Source organism: Homalodisca vitripennis, unplaced genomic scaffold (genome assembly GCF_021130785.1).
Source record: "Homalodisca vitripennis isolate AUS2020 unplaced genomic scaffold, UT_GWSS_2.1 ScUCBcl_1138;HRSCAF=4387, whole genome shotgun sequence".
Taxonomy (NCBI): Eukaryota; Metazoa; Arthropoda; class Insecta; order Hemiptera; family Cicadellidae; genus Homalodisca; species Homalodisca vitripennis.
The window spans coordinates 40607-58471 of NW_025777246.1; the positions used below are offsets into that span (position 1 = coordinate 40607).

General features: G+C 34.0%; 1 protein-coding gene across 1 annotated transcript in view; it reads left to right on the forward strand.

Annotated features, from left to right (window-relative positions):
* LOC124371224 (glutathione S-transferase 1-like) overlaps positions 1-4876 on the forward strand; it is a 35745-nt gene extending 30869 nt beyond the window's left edge. The window contains exons 5-6 of the mRNA XM_046829556.1: positions 3780-3897; positions 4474-4876. Of these exons, the coding sequence (XP_046685512.1) occupies positions 3780-3897; positions 4474-4706 (351 nt within the window). The 3' untranslated portion in view covers positions 4707-4876. The remainder of the gene's footprint in view (positions 1-3779; positions 3898-4473) is intronic.
* Positions 4877-17865: the final 12989 nt, after the last annotated feature.

A 17865-nucleotide genomic window follows, 5' to 3' on the forward strand; every position in this document is an offset into this window, starting at 1 on the left:
TGAACTTCATATAACACATAGCTAACAATCACTGTATTTAAATTTGAATTTTATACTAGAACAGCATTGAAAAAGGGAATAACAAATAATGAACTTCATATAACACCATGGCTAACAATCACTGTATTTAAATTTAAATTTTATACTAGAACAGCAGTGAAAAAGAGAATAACAAATATTGAGCTTCATATAACACATAGCTAACAATCACTGTATTTAAATTTGAATTTTATCCTAGAACAGTTTAGTGAAAAAGAGAATAACAAATATTGAGCTTCATAACACCATACCTAACAATGACTGTATTTAAATTTGGATTTTATACTAGAACAGCAGTGAAAAAGAGAATAACAAATATTGAGCTTCATATAACACATAGCTAACAATCACTGTATTTAAATTTGGATTTTATACTAGAACAGCAGTGAAAAAGAGAATAACAAATATTGAGCTTCATATAACACATAGCTAATAATCACTGTATTTAAATTTGAATTTTATACTAGAACAGCATTGAAAAAGGGAATAACAAATATTGAACTTCATATAACACCATGGCTAACAATCACTGTATTTAAATTTAAATTTTATACTAGAACAGCATTGAAAAAGGGAATAACAAATATTGAACTTCATATAACACATAGCTAACAATCACTGTATTTAAATTTGAATTTTATACTAGAACAGCATTGAAAAAGGGAATAACAAATAATGAACTTCATATAACACCATGGCTAACAATCACTGTATTTAAATTTAAATTTTATACTAGAACAGCAGTGAAAAAGAGAATAACAAATATTGAGCTTCATATAACACATAGCTAACAATCACTGTATTTAAATTTGAATTTTATCCTAGAACAGTTTAGTGAAAAAGAGAATAACAAATATTGAGCTTCATAACACCATACCTAACAATGACTGTATTTAAATTTGGATTTTATACTAGAACAGCAGTGAAAAAGAGAATAACAAATATTGAGCTTCATATAACACATAGCTAACAATCACTGTATTTAAATTTGAATTTTATACTAGAACAGCATTGAAAAAGGGCAATATTGAACAAATATTGAACTTCATATAACACCATAGCTAACAATCACTGTATTTAAATTTAAATTTTATACTAGAACAGCAGTGAAAAAGAGAATAACAAATATTGAGCTTCATATAACACATAGCTAACAATCACTGTATTTAAATTTGGATTTTATACTAGAACAGCAGTGAAAAAGAGAATAACAAATATTGAGCTTCATATAACACATAGCTAACAATCACTGTATTTAAATTTGGATTTTATACTAGAACAGCATTGAAAAAGAGAATAACAAATATTGAGCTTCATATAACACCATAGCTAACAATCACTGTATTTAAATTTAAATTTTATACTAGAACAGCAGTGAAAAAGAGAATAACAAATATTGAGCTTCATATAACACATAGCTAACAATCACTGTATTTAAATTTGAATTTTATACTAGAACAGCAGTGAAAAAGAGAATAACAAATATTGAGCTTCATATAACACCATAGCTAACAATCACTGTATTTAAATTTGGATTTTATACTAGAACAGCATTGAAAAAGGGAATAACAAATATTGAACTTCATATAACACATAGCTAACAATCACTGTATTTAAATTTGAATTTTATACTAGAACAGCATTGAAAAAGGGAATAACAAATAATGAACTTCATATAACACCATGGCTAACAATCACTGTATTTAAATTTAAATTTTATACTAGAACAGCAGTGAAAAAGAGAATAACAAATATTGAGCTTCATATAACACATAGCTAACAATCACTGTATTTAAATTTGAATTTTATCCTAGAACAGTTTAGTGAAAAAGAGAATAACAAATATTGAGCTTCATATAACACCATACCTAACAATGACTGTATTTAAATTTGGATTTTATACTAGAACAGCAGTGAAAAAGAGAATAACAAATATTGAGCTTCATATAACACATAGCTAACAATCACTGTATTTAAATTTGAATTTTATACTAGAACAGCATTGAAAAAGGGCAATATTGAACAAATATTGAACTTCATATAACACCATGGCTAACAATCACTGTATTTAAATTTAAATTTTATACTAGAACAGCAGTGAAAAAGAGAATAACAAATATTGAGCTTCATATAACACATAGCTAACAATCACTGTATTTAAATTTGAATTTTATACTAGAACAGCAGTGAAAAAGAGAATAACAAATATTGAGCTTCATATAACACATAGCTAACAATCACTGTATTTAAATTTGGATTTTATACTAGAACAGCAGTGAAAAAGAGAATAACAAATATTGAGCTTCATATAACACATAGCTAACAATCACTGTATTTAAATTTGGATTTTATACTAGAACAGCAGTGAAAAAGAGAATAACAAATATTGAGCTTCATATAACACATAGCTAACAATCACTGTATTTAAATTTGAATTTTATACTAGAACAGCATTGAAAAAGGGAATAACAAATATTGAACTTCATATAACACCATAGCTAACAATCACTGTATTTAAATTTGGATTTTATACTAGAACAGCAGTGAAAAAGAGAATAACAAATATTGAGCTTCATATAACACATAGCTAACAATCACTGTATTTAAATTTGGATTTTATACTAGAACAGCAGTGAAAAAGAGAATAACAAATATTGAGCTTCATATAACACATAGCTAACAATCACTGTATTTAAATTTGAATTTTATACTAGAACAGCATTGAAAAAGGGAATAACAAATATTGAACTTCATATAACACCATAGCTAACAATCACTGTATTTAAATTTAAATTTTATACTAGAACAGCAGTGAAAAAGAGAATAACAAATATTGAGCTTCATATAACACATAGCTAACAATCACTGTATTTAAATTTGGATTTTATACTAGAACAGCAGTGAAAAAGAGAATAACAAATATTGAGCTTCATATAACACATAGCTAACAATCACTGTATTTAAATTTGGATTTTCTACTAGAACAGCAGTGAAAAAGAGAATAACAAATATTGAGCTTCATAGAATATCATAGTTGACAGTGAAATTCTTGAATTTAAGCTCTTGAGGGAGGTTTGATATGGTCAGTTTTTTGTTTGTAAAAAATTAGTATAGTATAGTATATTAATGGAATCATGTTGTTTTATGTCATTGCAGGAAAAAAAGTTAATATTGTTTTTTAACAAAACAAATTTCATAACTTTTCACATAATATTATGTAACTCCTTTTTGCCTAATTTCATTGACCTTTTTATAGTATAGATGAATACCTGACACTGTCTGTGATAGATGTTTCTTTTTAAATTTTAAACCTATCTGTATTGTAGCTCACATAAATGTTTTAAATGTTACTGTTTTAAATTGTCTGTTATTGTACTATTTATTTATTTATTATTGAATGTTAACCATTTTATTACAATGTTATTAATTTATTTTCTCTAAAAATCTATTAATACATGGATTTATTGTTGATTGTCCATGCTTAGTTATACATAGTATACTGTTATTTCATCTGGCCAGTCAGGTTTTCACTGGAATTAACATTAATGTAATGTATCTAGATTTAATATTTTATTGAAGCTCTGGTGACGATGTCAATGCATTTTAATAATGTTATTATGACTAATAAAGATTCTTGATTGTTAAATCATAAAGAATTTGTAACAGTGCATGTTGATCATATTTTACAGTTGACTCTTATGTCTAGGTAAAAACCACAAATTCTTATTTTTTTGTTCCAGGTTGGTCCAATATTTTTTGATTATGAAAGGGCACCAGGTGGACTGAAAAAACTTAATTATGTTCTTGCACAATTTGATACAATTTTGGAGAGGCAAAACACAAAGTTCTCTGCTGGAGGTAAATCAATATTCTTTTTATGTGTTCTTTGGTTTCATTTTGTTAACGTATTTCAACATGTTGTGAAAATCTTGAGTATCTTAAATGAGACACATTTAAGTGTAGTCTCTACATAAACCCTGAATCACAACTTCAATTGATGTCATATTAGTGCAATACGTAATAAGTTTGACTTGTAAAATGTTTAACTGGTTGACTTATCAATATATAATAGTAATGACAGTTTCTGAAATAATTTAACTTAAGTGGAGTTTTATTTTTATTATGCTTATTTGTTGTTTTTGAGATGTATCTATATTTCTCTGAATCATGAGATTCCACTATTTGCTGGAGATTTTTATGTTTCTGTAATTGTATGAATACTTATGTCTAAATGTAACATGGTTAGATTTACAAATTACTTGGCCTTGGTATTTACCTTACATAACAGATTTTTTCAAATCCAAAATTCCTAATTTTGACAGCTTACGAAAATTACAGAATAGACAGTTTTGGTTCCTCAGGCCCTCTACTTTAAAATTACCAATGTTCCAACTGGCATTATTCTACAACCAAAATCATTTGTTCCATTTTCAGACAACCTGACTATTGCTGACTTTGCTTTGGTCGCAGCAACCTTGTGCTTGGAGGCCATTGATTTCTCACTCGCTGAATACAAGCACATAACCAAGTGGTATAACACATTCAAGCAGGAGTTTCCAGAGTTGTGGACCATTGCAGAGGGAGGAATGAAGGAGTTGAACAAATACAACAGCAATATTCCTGTGTTCCCGCTTCTTGATCACCCCATACATCCTGTCAGAAAGTGAGAACAGTGCATTTCTGAATGATCATGCCTCTTACAACTGCCTTATTCTGCTTTCAATATAGTACACAACGCGCAAGTATTATTGAAATGTTATCTTCGTATATAATAAATGTATTTTACTATTTCAAGATTGTATTTTCCTATAAATGAAATATAATTTCAACAGGAAAATAATATTGTTTATTCAACCTTTATGATCTAACCCACTGAGATGGGTTTTTTAACTGCTTTTAGAGACTAGTGGGGCGTAGCCCTGAAGGATTTTCGAAATAAGAATAGGCCTATATTCATCCCAGGGAACCGAAGAATGTCCGTGTCAAATTTCAGTACAATCGGTTGAATAGTTTGTGTGAAAGCAAAACAAACAATCAAAGGCACTTTCGCATTTATAATAATATTAGGATTAGGATATTTTCTACGAACCATTGCAGATCCATATAACAACAGGCTGTGCCAAAATCATCTGAAGTACTTCTAGTTATAAAGGAAACATGAAAGTAGTAGGCAAGTTAAGTGCTGCATCTGTTTTTCTCATTGTGCCAAAGCTAACACAGGCCATTTGGAATGCACAAATCTGCAATGCAAAAGTAGAATCACAGGAACACAAGGAGAAGAATCCACAAGTATTACCTTATTCCATAAATAAAGTAATATTTAAAAAATAGAGAATTGTGTCATAAGATAGCTTGGGAGTAAAGAGAAAAGAGCCTCATCATTGTAATGTAATATATTTTGATAAAATATCTTTCATTTATTAAAAATTGTTTAATCAAAAACAAGTTAAAATTAATTATTTTATTTTAATTTTAAAGAGATAATAGAATAAAGTTACTATAACATTGCCCAGCTGACCTTGTCTCCTTTCTGTTATTAATCTGTTATCCTTTCAGTATTAATTTATTGTTCTTTTCTTTATCTTTTATCTCATTAAAATGTAGAACAATACACAGATCTGTATATCATAATATGCAATTGAAAAAAATGTACCATAAATTTTCTGTTATCAAATTAAGTTCGATACATTGATTACTTTGAAAATATATCAGTACATAGGGTCATGCATATAATCTTTATTGTTGAATACAATAATGATTTGTATGACGTGTCAGGATTAACATCCATAATAAATTATAAGTCCACTTTACGAGTATCTATAGATTGGAAAATCAGTTAGTACATAATATTCTTTTTTAAGAGTACTTAATTGCAAGTTCATGTACATAACAAAAAAATTGAGGCAGAATATTAAAAATAAAATAAAGCAATAATTATAATATTAAAAGCATCCAGTTTCCGGAGCAGAATACTATGTCTGATGTGGCTTTTGTTTTTTTATATTTATTTATCAGGATATCCGTAAGTGAAGTTCATATTTCACATAGTGGGGACATTGAACGTGTTTAGAGTTTCATATGAGTGCATTGATCTTATGTGTTTACTGAGTGAGTATTGATTTAATCAATGAACATAAATTTCTAACTTCTGATAATGTCAGTAATGGAAGACAAGCAAGTACATGGAACATGTTTCTTAAGTAGAAAATTTAATACAATTGACTGAATTAAATCAAGTTAGTTAATCTATGTTTATGTATTAAGGCCTAATTAAATTGTTATAATTTTAATATAGTTAATTTTATTATTTATTTTTGGTTAAATTGGTCTTTCTTAGTTTAGTTATTTTGATAAACAATAGCCTCCCATAGACCTACCGAATACATCGGTGTCATCATATTTGCCTTTCATTAAACACAACATTTTTGCCTTGTGTCACAATAAATGCAAATTGTTACTGCAAATCTCTCAAGGACAGTCGCAAGGGCAAAGCTGCAAAGTGCTGCAAACTGGAGTAGCTTAGTGATGCTGAGATCCACAGTATCAGCACACTGCTGGCTAGATTAGGAGAGATGAACTCGAAACTGCAGCAAAGAATCGACAGTTGCGAGGAAGTGAACATGTCAGGCTTACTCCTTGAGAGCCAGGAGAGAATCACCAACGTGACAGCATAGTGCCAGCACCTTATGATGTCTGCAGAGATCCTAGAAGTGGACATCAAAATTCGTGCATCCCAACATGAGATCTTTAAATACTGGGATTGATGCTATGAGTCCATTGGTTTGTGATTTTTGCTTTGACGTTTTTGGAGTGTCTGAGACTTGGCTCCGCCCTGACACCCCTTCGGAAGCCATCAGAATGTACGGGGTATATTTTGTTGACAGCAAAGAAAACGAGCAAGATCATCCAAAAGGCACACCTGATGGTGGTGTGGCCTTCCTTTTACCCACTGTACCCCTTGATAGACTGGGAAGCTTTGCTCAGAGTACATTATGGCTCCTCTCTCATGGCGTACAGGGTGGAAGTATGGAGAGGGCTCTGCCCATGTTCACAAAGCTTTCATTGAACAAAAGAGAGCTGTTTGAATTATAAGAGGCCTCCCTCTAATTCATTCTTGAAGAGTTGCTTTCTGTGACCTTGGTATATATGCCTTCCCTCTCTGTGTACAAGTATTTTAAAAACCATTTTATATCTTAAAAATAAGTTAGGGCTGATTCCAGCAGTCGAAGAAAAAACAGGTTCCTACTCAATTTTAGAGTTCCTTCGAACTTCAAAACAGTCTTGGCTTTGGCATGTGTGCGCATTTTGTTTTTTTAATAAATTTCCATTAGTAATTAAATCCTGCCAGATAAAATCAAAGTTTGTATCACTCTAACAAATTGTTACTGGTCAACGAGTTTTACAATGTATAAAGATTACAACTAGCTATAACTTATATTAAGGGTTTTAACCTTGGATATCAATTAAGCAATAAATTTGAATTTACGCAAGAGATTGTTTACAAACTGTACACTGCAGTTGATTCTGGTGCCTTGCTGTTGTGAATGGGAAAAGAAAGAAACACTTCTTTATTGAGGCGAAATTAGGACCATATGGTCCTTTCTTACATTTAACCTCTTAAAAAATATGTCTTAATATGCAAATTAAGGCTAATTAACTATAACTTACACTTACAGTATTCCATTCACACAGACATGATTCAAAGAGTAGCCCCACCGCCCGCCCCGATCATCCGGTCCAGGTATTTTCATCTCAGCTCCGCTACAAACCGTTTTCGGCTCTCAATTTGTTTGACAGGATCTGGTAAGGAGTTCCATAATCTACAGGCGGTAACGGTGAAGGATCGGTTATAGGTTTTGGTTCTGTGTATTGGAATTCTGAGACTTAGTGCACCAGACCGAGTCTCTCTTGTGCCACTCGCCGCCAAAAACTGAAAGTTTTCAGATAAATATTTTGGTGAATCCGTATTAATAATAGAGTACAACAATGACAAAATTCGAATCGATCTTGAATGAGCTAATTTTAGTATTGATGATTGAATAAAATATGGTGTAACATGATCACTTCGTTGTAAATCAAACAGAAAGCAAATGCAGTAATTTTGTGCTCTTTGCAGTTTAGTGCTAAGGGCTACAGTCATGTCATTGATTACAGCGTTGCAGTAATTAAAGTAAGGAAACACAAATGACTTGATCAACAGAAGTTAAATGTGAAATGGTAGAAGTCCTTGCATTCGTTTCAGTGTGTGCACAGCAGCGAACACCCTGTTACAGGTGTACACCACTGCATCGGTCCATCCAAGTGTGTTGCTTATGATTAGTCTTAGACTTTTTACCCTTTCAACATTACAGTTATTGTCGGTGTATTTTGTAGGTCAATGGAGTTGGCAAGTCGTTGATGACAGACAATCATGGGTTGGGTTTTATCCGGGTTAAGTTTAAGTCCATTTTTTAAATCCCATTGAACAAGTCGTTGTACGTCTTCATTCATGCACTTTACAGTCTTGTTTATGTCGATAATGTTAAAGTGTGAGTAGATTTGTAAGACATCAGCATAACAGTGAAATTTGCAATGTCGCAATACAGTGTTAATGTCATTTATGTACAAAATAAAAAGTAGTGGGTCAAGAATTGATCCTTGCGGAACTCCGCAGGTCACAGTTCTGAAATCAGACATTAAGTTGTCATTGCACACACACTGCTTTCTGTTCCTCAGATATGATTTTATTCATGCTAAAGCATTTTCAGAGAAACCTAAATTTTGAAGCTTTTTAAATAGAATGATTGTATTGAAGGCCTTGCTGAAATCGAATAGAACTAGTAAAGTATAAAGACCTCGATCCATGGCTAATCGAATGTCATCAGTTATTTTCAGAAGTGCAGTTTCTTTATTATGATTTTGGTGAAAGCCAGACTGAAAAACATTAATAATATTATTTTTAGACAAGAAATCTGATATTTGTGAATGAACTATTCGCTCAAGGCCTTTCGAGAGAGCTGGTAAGATACTAATTGGTCGGTAGTCTTGGGGTTCAGATGGAGATTTAATTTTATTTAGTGGACGAACTAAGGCGGACTTCCATTGTGTGGGGATAACACCTATTGTGAGAGATTTATTATAAATTACTGTAATGACAAGGAGAATAGCAAAAAGAATTTTCTTAACTAATAAGATTGATATGTTGTCTGAACCCGTAGCATTCGTTTGTATACGCATGATTGCTTTAAGAACATCTACCTCTAATACTGGATTTAAACGAAAACTGGCTGTCTGAGGGAATATTATGGGTTTGTTGACTCAATTCATCTAAATGGGTTTGTACAACTGCGGTGATAGATTTTTGAGAAAATGATGAAAAATACTCGTTTAGATCATTAAGTGAAATATTAATAGAGGCAGGAGAGGGTTGCTTACCAAAATCAAGCTTCTTGACATTACTCCATAACGCAGTTGTCGATTGATTTCTGGCTGAAAACATACCATTTATGTATCGAAGATGGGAATTTCTAATTTGTTGTTTGACTTGGTTACGAAGATAGCGGTACCGTATCATTAAGTTGACATCTCTAGAGCGCCTAGCCCTTCGAAACAAGGCATCTCTTTCGGCCATTAGACTGAGAATATTCTCGGTAATCCAGGAAACGGGTTGTTTTTTATTAATTCGCTTGGTAACAAGAGGGGCATGTTTGTCATACAGCTTTTATATAAGAGAATTTAAAGAGTCAACCATCTCATCAACAGTCTCCTTATTCTGCACGGAATGCCATGGGTATGAATAAACATCCGCAAAAAATGCAATTTCATTCATATTTCTGTATGATCTGTAAGTTATATATTTTTCTTTAGGTTTGGGAACTTTTAATGAAAGGGCACAGAAAATTAAATCATGATGGGAAATTGCCGGAATTGGAAGCTCCCCATGGTATAATGATTCCTCAGGGTCCGAGACTACCATAAGATCTAACTAGGTGGCGGTTTCGGCAGTGTGGTGTGTGGCGTTCAGTGGTAGTATAGTCAGGTTGCAGGTGGGAAGTCTATATACAGTGTATAGACCTCCCCAAGAGGCCTTACAGGAGAGGTCAAGGGCTTTTGCTGACCACATAAGTGCAGATAATGGACTACAGAATGGTACATTGCACTTAAAGTTTAGGAAAGAAAAAAAAGGGTAGCAAAAATTATTGCTTTTAAAGATTTGTTTAATGTTTGCTCGAGAACAAGCAGTAGCTGCAATTGCTGATATTGACTGGGTAGGGGCTACCCAAATTTAATGAGTTGATCAAATTGAAAAGTTTTTTACTACCCAAATTATAAATATACTTAATAATCCTATCCAGTAGTCCTAAAGAGGGTGACAAAATATGAAACTCCTTGGAAAATGGTATTATAGTACAGCAAAGTTGAAGAATAAGTTACAAAATAAGTATTGGAAAATTCAGGAACATTGCTAATTGTAATAAATGCAAGATAGCTTAAAATGAACAGAATAGTTAAAGAAGTCCTTTTATGAAAAAAACTTGCATGTAACAAAAACATAAAAGAATTTTTTGTGTACCTAAGAAAATGTGGAGCTGCTTGGGATAATAATGACAAAGTGACCACCACCAGACTAATACTAATCGTTGATATGCATCCTATAAATCAAATAGAATTTTTTAAATTTGGGTTTTCCACAAAAATGTAATAGCTTGTTCAAAATGTTTTAGATTATGTTATTTATGGTTGGAAGAATACATAAGGGCCTATAATTGGCCGGTTTTATTGAATCTCCTTTTTATTAAAATGAAACCACATGAACCAAGCTGGAAGTGGTTAAGAAAGTTCCTTATTCAACAATTTATTTAATGATGAATGTTTATTGTTTTAATGAAAAGGAACTTCAACAACCACACACACCTTTCATATCAACTGTATTTTTTATTTCAAAGATTTTTTGACAGATTTAATTTCCTCAATTATAAATAGGAACAACACTATTGATGATGCAGGACTAAGGTCAAAGTTATCAGATGCCTTAAATATTCTTGTATACTACTAAAAATGTATGATATTTATTACATTATGTCAATATAAGTGTATTACTCTATGTATAGGTCAGTGTGACACTGCAGACTAGAAACTTCTCTCTATCATATGATGTCACACCATTTCGATGTTTAAACTATATTCTTTATTCCTAAATGGTCTCTTAGCCTCACTCCAACTCCAATCTATCTACTAATTTTTTTTTTTTTAAAGGAGAAGCCGATCCCCTTTTAAGCCCTACTCTGCCCGTCCTCATGGGCCACTGGCCTGTGCAAGGATTTAACAATCATGTTTTTTTTTTATAGTGTGCGATAGGCAGGTAGGTCAAATCAAATCATTCTGTATTGCCGTTCCACATTATTGGTGTACGTTATATGATTAGAACTAAAGTTTACCATGTTTTCGTTTATAAAAACTTTTAAACTGTATTAAGACACAGTTACTTAGATTTATGTAAGTGCTAACAAATCCTTAAGACTGCTTTTGATTTTATTACATTTTTTCTGTCTTGAAGTGGTCAGGGAGGGCATTAAAAATATCATAGCCTTATAATATATCTAGTTTAAAAATTATTTTTGTGTCAGGGAATATTAAGGAATCCAAAGAAATATAGTTCTGCCTCTGAGATGGAGTGTACAAGGTTGTTAATGTAGATTATAAACAATAAAGAGCCTAATATGGATCCCTAGGGTACACCAGCCCCCACTATCTGAACATTAGATAAACACTTCCCTAAAGCGTTACCCTCTTTATAAGGAAATTCAACAGTCTGACAAGGTCCAATCAAATAACAATGAAACCATTTTTTCGGCACACCTCATACTCGAATACACTGAAGTTGAAGTCACTCATGGGAAACCAAATCAAATGCTTTATGCAGATTAAAAAAAATACCCACTGCAGAATCACCCCTATCCAGAGCCTAAACGATTCTATTTATGAGTGTAAAAATTGAACCAACAATTCAACACCAATTGATCCAATTGGTCAATTCTTTACAAACCCAAATTGATTTGCAAATAGGATATTATTTTGATGTGTAAACAACCACTGTATTCAATACAGCCCTCACAAACAACTTAGAGAATGTTAGACGTGATGGTCTAAACCTATAAAGTTCATTGAAATTTCCTTTTTTATGTAAAAGCAGTAGACATGGTCAGGAAACTCCTTTCTCAATAGAAAGATTTATCATGTGTACTAGTGGGTGAAGAAAGTGATTCTGGCGTCAAAGTTGCAAAGCTACTTATCAGAAATTAGCAAATTCAATGTTCTACATCTACACTAAATGTCAATCAATATAAGTTACGGTCAACATATTAGAGTACTCAGATAAACTTGAGTTATAAGTATTCATTTAATATAATTAACTATACTGAAAAATATATCATTCGTTGAAACTAATCCATTTAAATCATAAACATCATATTGACTGATTACCCTAACGATTTCAATGATTTATTATTGTATTATTGGACTTTCTATTCAACAAACATTGTTCAAAACGTTTACAATATATCCTGTATAAACCTTTTGGAATATTGGTGAAGGTGAAAGAATTACAATACCATCGTCATTATAAGGCGTAAAACACACACGATGGGGCAGCTAGTGGTCAACTATTATACTATGTACATTTTTTTTAAAGTTATTTATTTATAAAACTAAGAAAAAATAAGAAAGTGTACTCGATAATACCAAGAGTATTTCAGAAGTACATATTAATAGTTTAAAACAATATTTTAGACTGAAATCAGTATTATTGGACACTTGTATTTTTTAAATAATAAAAGATAGCCCTCTATCAATATTAATTTATTTAGTTTATTTATGTGTCCATATCCTTAGAAAATTAAAAGTGTTATGAATAACTCCCACAGGACATATTTTTTTTAGAAAATGTAGCAATGTGTACTTGTAGTAGCACGTATGGGGAATATTATCTCTGTTACGTTGACAAAACTGAATGTCATTGATGTGAAAGATTTAGAATATTTCGATTGAGACCGTATCTTGTTATCTTGAGGTAGAGGTGGGAATTGTTTAGCGGCAACGCGTTGCGACGTTATCTGCCAAACAATAACTGGTTGCGGCAACGTCTTATTTCAGCAACTGTTGTCGGCGCCGTTGCGAAACGGTCGTCCATCTTACCATAGCGCAACAATGGTTTTAACAACGTTTTCCAGCGGCTGTTGCTTTTTTGACTTGCTTATAGAAAATTATTGCATTACTTTAAATTACCATTAAAAGGACCATTATTTAGCTATCGGACTTCTTTTTAACTTTTATAATCTATTCAAGCCTTATCGTTAAATTTGCTTAGTCTTGTTACTGTAATTTATTTGGAGGAAATGAAAAGTATTATTTGGTATAAATAAGAAAGAAATTTCAAGAATTAGTGTAACATTATTCAATTCAATAATCAAATTTCTTTGTATCATATTTTGCAATCAATTACAAAAGTAAACACACAGTTTTATTAAACCCATAAAACATTGCAAAAAATAATAAAGCTTAACTGGTTTTATTATATGACTGATTACTTTTATAATTGAGAATTGATTATACAATTAAAAAACTACTAATATAATAAAATATTTAATGAAAATAAGTAATACATAACAAAAACTAACTTAAGTTTTTGTAATTATATAAGTATACAATTACACACATAATAATAACGTTATACATCATATGTATAACACACATAGGCATAGTAAATCTGTACAATTTATTTTGTTCACTAAATATATAAACAACCTGGTGTTGTAGAGCTGTAAGTTGATATGTTTCAGTAAATGAAATAACACATTACAACTCAATCAATAACCCCTTTGCTCAAGTAAGGGCTGAAAATGTCTTGTTTTCCGCTTTGACTGTTTTCAGATCAAGCTTACCGAAAATAATTCGTTGTTTGTTGTTATCTAGTTGTGTAAAATGACAGGAGTTTCTTGCAACACGTTGCGGGGATAACGGTTATCATGCGGAAAGTCTGTTGTTTTCCTGTTACGTTAAGCCGATTACACTATCATTCTATCTCATTGAGTTTGAGTTTGAGCAGTCTTTAATTAGGTGAGTGGGACGAATGTTGTGTGGTTGTAATTTCTGTATCTTGCATCACTTCTAGTAATCAACAAGTGTGTCATAACATTTTTGAAAGCAACCACCGTGAAGTTAGCGTCACTTTATCGTCCGTCTGTATTCCGTGCAACAATCTTGCAGTCAACAATCTGAAGGCGCTAACAAACATTCAAAATCTGAAATAATAGTATAAAAACTAATTATTAAAAAACGATCTTTCACAAAATCTACACAGTTAATCGTATTTATTACTTACCACAAAGAATTCCCGTTAATATACTTTAATTATACTTTAATATACCAAAGTCAAATAGGTGGTGTCGGCCGTCAGAGGTCCTATCGTCAAAATTAAATGCACGGTTAGACGGGCGTTCTCGTATAAAAGTCACTCCTGAGACTTAACCAAACAAGTGCCCGCAATGAAACTTTGTACACAGATGCTCTGTAAGCTGAACTTTAATATACCAACGTCAAAAAGGTGGTGTCGGCCGTCAGAGGTCCTATCGTCGAAATTAAATGCACCGTTAGACGGGGCGTTTCTCGTATAAAAGTCGCTCCTGAGACTAAACCAAACAAGTGCCCGCAATGAAACTTTGTACACAGATGCTCTGTAAGCTGAACTTTAATATACCAACGTCAAATAGGTGGTGTCGGCCGTCAGAGGTCCTATCGTCAAAATTAAATGCACAGTTAGACGGGCGTTCTCGTATAAAAGTCACTCCTGAGACTTAACCAAACAAGTGCCCGCAATGAAACTTTGTACACAGATGCTCTGTAAGCTGAACTTTAATATACCAACGTCAAAAAGGTGGTGTCGGCCGTCAGAGGTCCTATCGTCTAAATTAAATGCACCGTTAGACGGGGCGTTCTCGTATAAAAGTCGCTCCTGAGACTAAACCAAACAAGTGCCCGCAATGAAACTTTGTACACAGATGCTCTGTAAGCTGATCTTTAATATACCAACGTCAAATAGGTGGTGTCGGCCGTCAGAGGTCCTATCGTCTAAATTAAATGCACGGTTAGACGGGCGTTCTCGTATAAAAGTCACTCCTGAGACTTAACCAAACAAGTGCCCGCAATGAAACTTTGTACACAGATGCTCTGTAAGCTGAACTTTAATATACCAACGTCAAAAAGGTGGTGTCGGCCGTCAGAGGTCCTATCGTCGAAATTAAAATGCACCGTTAGACGGGGCGTTCTCGTATAAAAGTCGCTCCTGAGACTAAACCAAACAAGTGCCCGCAATGAAACTTTGTACACAGATGCTCTGTAAGCTGAACTTTAATATACCAACGTCAAATAGGTGGTGTCGGCCGTCAGAGGTCCTATCGTCAAAATTAAATGCACGGTTAGACGGGCGTTCTCGTATAAAAGTCACTCCTGAGACTTAACCAAACAAGTGCCCGCAATGAAACTTTGTACACAGATGCTCTGTAAGCTGAACTTTAATATACCAACGTCAAATAGGTGGTGTCGGCCGTCAGAGGTCCTATCGTCGAAATTAAATGCACCGTTAGACGGGGCGTTCTCGTATAAAAGTCGCTCCTGAGACTAAACCAAACAAGTGCCCGCAATGAAACTTTGTACACAGATGCTCTGTAAGCTGAACTTTAATATACCAACGTCAAATAGGTGGTGTCGGCCGTCAGAGGTCCTATCGTCAAAATTAAATGCACGGTTAGACGGGCGTTTCTCGTATAAAAGTCACTCCTGAGACTTAACCAAACAAGTGCCCGCAATGAAACTTTGTACACAGATGCTCTGTAAGCTGAACTTTAATATACTAACGTCAAAAAGGTGGTGTCGGCCGTCAGAGGTCCTATCGTCGAAATTAAATGCACCGTTAGACGGGGCGTTCTCGTATAAAAGTCGCTCCTGAGACTAAACCAAACAAGTGCCCGCAATGAAACTTTGTACACAGATGCTCTGTAAGCTGAACTTTAATATACCAACGTCAAATAGGTGGTGTCGGCCGTCAGAGGTCCTATCGTCGAAATTAAATGCACCGTTAGACGGGGCGTTCTCGTATAAAAGTCGCTCCTGAGACTAAACCAAACAAGTGCCCGCAATGAAACTTTGTACACAGATGCTCTGTAAGCTGAACTTTAATGTACCAACGTCAAATAGGTGGTGTCGGCCGTCAGAGGTCCTATCCTCAAAATTAAATGCACGGTTAGACGGGCGTTCTCGTATAAAAGTCACTCCTGAGATTTAACCAAACAAGTGCCCGCAATGAAACTTTGTACACAGATGCTCTGTAAGCTGAACTTTAATATACCAACGTCAAAAAGGTGGTGTCGGCCGTCAGAGGTCCTATCGTCGAAATTAAATGCACCGTTAGACGGGGCGTTCTCGTATAAAAGTCGCTCCTGAAACTAAACCAAACAAGTGCCCGCAATGAAACTTTGTACACAGATGCTCTATAAGCTGAACTTTAATATACCAACGTCAAATAGGTGGTGTCGGCCGTCAGAGGTCCTATCGTCAAAATTAAATGCACGGTTAGACGGGCGTTCTCGTATAAAAGTCACTCCTGAGACTTAACCAAACAAGTGCCCGCGATGAAACTTTGTACACAGATGCTCTGTAAGCTGAACTTTAATATACCAACGTCAAAAAGGTGGTGTCGGCCGTCAGAGGTCCTATCGTCTAAATTAAATGCACCGTTAGACGGGGCGTTCTCGTATAAAAGTCGCTCCTGAGACTAAACTAAACCAAACAAGTGCCCGCAATGGAACTTTGTACACAGATGCTCTGTAAGCTGAACTTTAATATACCAACGTCAAATAGGTGGTGTCGGCCGTCAGAGGTCCTATCGTCAAAATTAAATGCACGGTTAGACGGGCGTTCTCGTATAAAAGTCGCTCCTGAGACTAAACCAAACAAGTGCCCGCAATGAAACTTTGTACACAGATGCTCTGTAAGCTGAACTTTAATATACCAACGTCAAAAAGGTGGTGTCGGCCGTCAGAGGTCCTATCGTCGAAATTAAATGCACCGTTAGACGGGGCGTTCTCGTATAAAAGTCGCTCCTGAAACTAAACCAAACAAGTGCCCGCAATGAAACTTTGTACACAGATGCTCTGTAAGCTGAACTTTAATATACCAACGTCAAATAGGTGGTGTCGGCCGTCAGAGGTCCTATCGTCAAGATTAAATGCACGGTTAGACGGGCGTTCTCGTATAAAAGTCACTCCTGAGACTTAACCAAACAAGTGCCCGCAATGAAACTTTGTACACAGATGCTCTGTAAGCTGAACTTTAATATACCAACGTCAAAAAGGTGGTGTCGGCCGTCAGAGGTCCTATCGTCGAAATTAAATGCACCGTTAGACGGGGCGTTCTCGTATAAAAGTCGCTCCTGAGGCTAAACCAAACAAGTGCCCGCAATGAAACTTTGTACACAGATGCTCTGTAAGCTGAACTTTAATATACCAACGTCAAATAGGTGGTGTCGGCCGTCAGAGGTCCTATCGTCAAAATTAAATGCACGGTTAGACGGGCGTTCTCGTATAAAAGTCACTCCTGAGACTTAACCAAACAAGTGCCCGCAATGAAACTTTGTACACAGATGCTCTGTAAGCTGAAATTTAATATACCAACGTCAAAAAGGTGGTGTCGGCCGTCAGAGGTCCTATCGTCGAAATTAAATGCACCGTTAGACGGGGCGTACTCGTATAAAAGTCGCTCCTGAGACTAAACCAAACAAGTGCCCGCAATGAA